This window comes from Alligator sinensis, unplaced genomic scaffold, assembly GCF_000455745.1.
Source record: "Alligator sinensis unplaced genomic scaffold, ASM45574v1 scaffold228_1, whole genome shotgun sequence".
In the NCBI taxonomy this organism is placed as follows: Eukaryota; Metazoa; Chordata; order Crocodylia; family Alligatoridae; genus Alligator; species Alligator sinensis.
In genome coordinates, this window is record NW_005842044.1 from 170,529 (window position 1) to 176,908 (window position 6,380).

At 43.9% G+C, this 6,380-nt stretch overlaps 1 protein-coding gene across 4 annotated transcripts in view; it reads left to right on the forward strand.

Moving 5' to 3' along the window:
- ATP2C2 (ATPase secretory pathway Ca2+ transporting 2) overlaps positions 1 to 6,380 on the forward strand; it is a 39,992-nt gene that overhangs the window by 19,549 nt on the left and 14,063 nt on the right. For all 4 annotated transcript variants that reach the window (XM_025203096.1, XM_014519518.2, XM_025203098.1 and 1 more), the window contains 7 exons: positions 942 to 1,050; positions 1,134 to 1,283; positions 1,378 to 1,446; positions 2,440 to 2,515; positions 2,678 to 2,744; positions 3,982 to 4,106; positions 6,136 to 6,233. In XM_025203096.1, the coding sequence (XP_025058881.1) occupies positions 942 to 1,050; positions 1,134 to 1,283; positions 1,378 to 1,446; positions 2,440 to 2,515; positions 2,678 to 2,744; positions 3,982 to 4,106; positions 6,136 to 6,233 (694 nt within the window). The remainder of the gene's footprint in view (positions 1 to 941; positions 1,051 to 1,133; positions 1,284 to 1,377; positions 1,447 to 2,439; positions 2,516 to 2,677; positions 2,745 to 3,981; positions 4,107 to 6,135; positions 6,234 to 6,380) is intronic.

The window sequence follows — 6,380 nt, forward strand, 5'->3', positions numbered from 1 at the left end:
GATATGCCCTTTACTCTACCGTAGATTCTCCAAGGCAGGAGAATCCCAGATTAAGCATATCTTCTGGCTTTATTATAGCTTTGCATTGTGAGACTGAGCCTAATGGGTTTTTTTAGAAACTGAGATTTCTGTATACACATAAACATATGCATATGCAAATTAACACCAATATACAAATACCCAATGTACATGCCTAGATAGGCACTTGGGAATAAATTAGCTCCATGTTAATGCATGCATGCAATTGCACATGCTAAATTTTGAAAAGTATTTCTGTATGTACCACAAGTCTACATTGCACTGAAGTCTACAACGGTGTCCGGTTCATCAAATCTGACTTGCCTGAGTGCTCTCCAGTTTACAAGCCCATTCCACTATTGTTATCTCTGAAAACCAGGTCTCACATAGCCAAGGTAAATAAGCGGTTCCTGGTGAAGTTATACCCATTGTATCAAAAAAGAGGTGCAGCTTTTTCTACATTAAAGGTCATGCAACTTTGCACCTTGCAAATACTCTCATCACCTTTACCTGTTTCTTTCAGTGGATTGCATTTAAGAGGCCCCAAATCTTTTGAAGGTCAAACATGTAGGACAACAATACCAAAAAACATTTAAAAAAATCAACCATAATTCTACCTTTCAACAGTCTGCTGAGTCTTACAGGATATTGAAGCTGCATGTAAGCAGTCTTTGAGTTCAAATAGCAGGGATAATTCTCTAGTTGTAGACATTTGGGTTAAATGAACATACTATTGAAATCCCAAGTTTCCAAATCCAGCCTTCTGTTTATCGATTGAGAGTGTATTCAGAGTAGGAACATAATTGCCTCTCCTTAGCACGTTCATTTTTTAGGACAGGGGAGAAGTTCTTCTCCTCTTGCCCTAGCAAACTGTGGGGCTGCTACAACTAATGCTATTTACATTCATTTTCAATGTAACGCAGCATAAGGGAAGGGAAACTGCACCATCTTCTTGCACGGGAACTTGTCCCAGGAGATATCGTGTGTCTTTCTGTTGGAGACAGGGTTCCCGCAGATCTCAGACTGATAGAGGTAAGCTTCAGCTCATGCATCAGTGATAACGTGCGCTAGTCAATGCTGGGTGAAAAGCCGTGAACACTTATGTTTTTAATTAGGTTACAGACCTGTTGGTGGATGAATCCAGTTTTACTGGAGAAGCTGAGCCTTGTAGCAAGACTGACGGTACCTTAGTGGAAGCTGGGGACATAACGACACTAAGTAATGTTGTTTTCATGGGAACCCTGGTGCGGTATGGGACGGGAAAAGTGAGTCCTCTATGCGCTCCATCGCTATGTCACCACAACATGTCTTAAGTCAAGTTGACAACAGGCGTGACTTCTCTTTCTCGCCCTAATTCAGGGAGTGGTTATCGGAACTGGCAAGAACTCGCAGTTTGGAGAAGTGTTTAAAATGATGCAAGCAGAGGAGGTAAGGGAAATGAACTCGGTTTTGTTGGAAGAGGGTGGTAGCTATCATGCGGGGGCTCTGTGGCATCAGAGTCTGCATGCTTTTATTAAAATAGTGGAGTCCACTGTGATTTCTGGGATGAAGTTAATGAGCCGGACCTGAGAGACTTGGGTTCAGTTCCCATTTCTGCCACAGACCACAGGCGCTGAAACCCTCTGCTCAATAGCTCCAAAGGTAGCACCCAACTTCCATCTTCGACGTTGAGGTCCACCAGGAATGTCGAATTTTGTTTCTGCACGTGAGCAGAAGCACTGCAGGGCTGAGCAGTTCAGCACCTGTCTCGTCCTAAGCCCCGAGAAACTAGGTGCTCTCCATCCCGAGGGCGTCAGTCTAGTAGCCTTCTCAGAATACAGCTAAACTGGACCTAGAGAAAGGGGCTTCCCACAAAACGGAGCCACCAGTTTTGCAGTAAAGGAGCAGGGTTTGCAGTGATATAGCAGTGTAATGACTAGAGCACTTGCACAGCATGAGGGAGAGCTGGTTTTAGTCTCTACTACTGTCTGACCTGGGTTTGGGCTGTTCTGGGGGTGCCCTCTCCATCCTCTTCTCTTGAAGCTGTGCCATGGTACAGAAGAGAAACCAGGATTCACCGGGCCATTCACTGCCTGCGCAGCCTAGCTGATGGGGAATTTAACTGGAGGGGGTACCAGCTTCCAGTTAACACGGCTTCTGCATTTTATCCAGGGACTGTATAATATGAAATGTATGTGTGCATGCAGCTGTCGTCTCCCACTTCGAAGCATTTAACTTTCTGGCCTGTCTTGTCCATTTAGACTTAGGCTCTTGAAGGTAGGGGCTATGTGTGTGTGTCGCAACAATGCTTGATCCACGTCTGATCTCAGTTTGGGCTTACCGGGCGCTGGAGGAGTGATGACTGGCATATTCATTTTGTCCTTAATTCTAGACACACATCGCGTTTTATGTAACAGGCATTATTTTCATTCATGTTTCCAGACACCTAAAACTCCTCTGCAGAAAAGCATGGATCAACTGGGAAAACAGCTTACCCTCTTCTCCTTTGGCATAATCGGTGAGTTCAGGAGAAGTCTCCTCTGCATTTGGTTACGGATGTCTGGCTGTCTCCGGGGCCAGAGTAGTCAGAAGGTGGGCACTCAGATGCAAAGGTAGCTGGAGAAGAAGAAGACGGTATTCCCTAAGAAGTTCGATTGATATAGTTTTTTCTCCATTTTAGGTTTAATAATGCTCATTGGCTGGTTGCAAGGAAAACATCTGCTCAGCATGTTTACTATTGGAGTTAGGTGAGGATTGAAAAGACTCTTTGCTTTCTTACGTGCAATGAAATCTCTCTCAACAACGTTTCTCGTTCAAGTGACTGACACGGAGACAACAGAGGGCAGTTTTTCTTTGTCCAGAACAGATTTTGTTACTCGTGTAAGCTTTTCAGTATAGATGTCGATCCTGAGTCTACGAAATTAGTAGGAGTTTTACCACTTGGACTAGATGTCCTCTTGAGGTCCCTTCCAGCCGTACCTCTCTATGATAAATTCACTTCAGTAGATTTCAGAGCAAGGATGAAAGAATGATCTATTTCTTCCATGACAAATGAAGGAAATAAAAGCAGGTTTGAAGTTTTATTTCTGGTTTTATTTTACCAGTGCATTATTTCATTGGCATCAGAATTGCATTGTGAATGTGCTCCTTCAGCAAGGCATGTTTAAACTCAGGCTTCCCCGCCTACATTCCTATTTCCCATCATACATGTCCTACCATACCTATGCTATAAAGTAAGAGGGAGTGTTACATCTGCAAATATTAGCCTTGTTGGTCTTATCTGATGAAGTTGTCTATAAAGCAAGGAAAGTTAGATTTTTATGTGACATGAAAGTGCGTGCACAGCCCCTTAAATAAATACAGAGAGCCATCTGTTTGGATAAGACTTGGGAAAAGTATGTTAAGTGTTACCATGGCCCCAAGATCATTATTTTTTCTAGTATTTTGTGTTTAAACAGAAAAGAAGAGAAACTAGTTTGGTTCCAGGTTCACCACAAAGTGAGGTCAGTGGTGACAAGGAAGAAAAGAATTTATGTCAGGATTTTAAGAGTGGTCTCTAGTTTTGAACGGCACGTTTGAATGGGTTGCAACCCTGGATTTCCTAGGCGCTGAGCGGTGAAGTTGCTGTTGGGGTGCAAGATGCTGCTTAGTTGTTAGACAAAAATGTGTGATGAAACCGTTTCAGTTGGAAAATGCTGATTCACTGAAATGTTTCTCAGATCTAGGGTTTGTGTGAGAAGGAGCAAGAGACCAGAATAGCCAACTTTCTGGTAAGAGAGAGAATGGCCAAAATAGGAGTCCTTAACATGTGGGAAACCCAAGTTCAGTCTATTTCCAGTCCAGATCTTATCTTTTGAGGCAACATTCCCATCTTGTGCGGTGCAGAAACATTGATTTGCAACATGCAGTTAGGTGGCAGGTGCAGCACAGGGCGGGTTGAACACACTGTAATGGAAAGTCTTGTCTCTCTTTACTGAAACCCAGCCTGGCTGTGGCTGCCATCCCGGAGGGCCTCCCGATAGTGGTCACGGTGACGCTGGTCCTCGGCGTTTTGAGGATGGCCAAGAAAAGAGTGATTGTGAAGAAGCTGCCCATAGTGGAGACGTTGGGTAAGGCATCTGCCTGTCCCCTGCATACGGTCAAAGCAGTGACTGCATGTGTGGCTACCTGCTTGCTTAGGGCACCTGGCACCAGCTGACTGCAAGCCTGTGACTTGAATGAGAGAGCCAATAAATAGTCCAAATTCCTTTGAATAATCTCACACCTCATCTCCACTCCCACTGACATTTCTCACTCCTCCCTGTAATGTCCCAGCACTAAAGCAGCCCTCAGGACCAGTTTGAAGTTTCCCTTCACTCTTGCAGTCCTTGACATTCATGGAGCCAGCTCTCCTTTCTTTTTTAGGCCTGCTTATACCCCTAGATCTGTTCCTTCGCTTCCTCCCCAAACTTTTTTTGCTCCAGAGGCTATTCCTGTTTGGCACCTCACTTGGAAAGCAGCTCTCTGCAGCTGATCAATGGGCATGACTGACTCAACTGCAAGTTTGCTGCTATTCTTCTGGCTCCTTTTATCTTCCAAATACCTCCCCCTACCAGATACTATACTATACCAGAATATCGTCTCATATATCATATCATATATGACATGACATACGATATATCATATATCATCTATCACATATCATATATCATATATATAATATGATATATTATATGATATGTGATATATGATATGGTATGATATATCATATCATATATCATACTATCTCAGAATATCACATCATATCATACTATCCCAGAATGACTGCATCCTTGGATCTGTTCCCTGGGAGTTTTGCCCTTGTCAGAGATCTGGCTTGCTAAGCAGCAAGGGAGTCCTAGCACCATTTTCTACATGACATCCTGCTTTATCCAGACACAAAATCAAATGAATTCTAGTTCTGAATGTCCTGTGCTAGCCCATAACTGGGACCTCAGCAGTGATGCCCAAGGGTGACAGCAAGCAGGGCTCGTCTAGGCTTAACTACATTCAAAATCTGGGGAGCAACAGATGTTGCCATCTTTATCCAGCCCTTTTTTTTTTTTAATTCTAAAAATATCAAACCTCCCGCTAAATAAAGGAAGTGATTTCACTCTGGGCCACTCCTCCAAAACTGCAGTTAGGTGCTGGGAGGATGATGAATGCTGGACTTGAAACCCATGGAATAAAGTAGATTGGCCTGTAATTCAGCTATATTCAGCCCATTTCACCAACTCCAAAGCAGTGGAACAGATTTAGCAATTTAAGAGATTAAAATTAGAGGGCTGAATTTTTCTTTATGCCAATGCCCCTTTACCCCTCTCTGGTGGTGTAAACTGGCCTTATTGGGGCATCGATTTAACTCAGTTAGCTCCTACTTTACATTGAATTTAAACTGGTAGAGTGGTGGTAAGGGACCTAATGTATATGAGAAGCAGGACCCAAAATACTTCTACATGGTTGAATGCAACTTTTTATGATTTCCAACTGTTTGGATGTGGGATTGCCTCTCTCAGCATCCCATAACTCTGCTTGAGGTGCTTATCTGGGACCTGCTGCTGAGGTATCAGAAAGTTTTGCAGTCATTAATGTGCCTATCTTTCTATCACTCCAGTGAGGAAGAGAAGTGCTTTTCTCCTCATTTTGTAGGTGGGGAAATGAAAGGCATGGAAAGGTTAAGTGACTGATTTGCCTCGGGTCATGGAGGACACCTGCGGTGGAAGAGGGCTTTAAAAAACGAAACCCCGTCTTTCCTCCCAGTTTCACTGGAGTGTGATCTTGCTCAGAGACATCATTTGGTTTCTCAGGATTCATTGCCTCCTCTGAACTATCTACCCTGTGACTGATTAAATCTTTCATCAGCTCTCACCTGCCAGAGGCTGGCCCCAAATCCTACCCATGGTAGCACAATGTGCTATGCAATCACTAAAGAGGCACGGTTATATTTGGAGTGAATTTTTCTCTAGAAAGCTCCCCCAACTTTTTGTACATTGTTCTTTGACTCCCAGGGGTCCTTTGCCCAATACTGGCTGGGGTTTGTGACACAAGCACATGTTGCAGCATTTCTAGTTGTCCCCTTGCACATGTGGTTCGTTCTGATGGAAACTTTCCTTGTGTCAGGATGCTGCAACGTCATCTGTTCAGACAAGACGGGTACTTTGACGGCCAATGAGATGACGGTCACTCAGCTGGTCACCTCGGATGGATTTCAGGCAGAGGTATGACCAGTCAAATTAGGAAGACTTCTCCGTTCAAACACCCAAGGGACAGCTCTCACTTATATCACTATAGGCCCAAACAGTTAAAACTGGCCAGCTTTGGGCAAGCCAGGATTGGAGATCAGTCTGGGTATGAGAATTAGCATT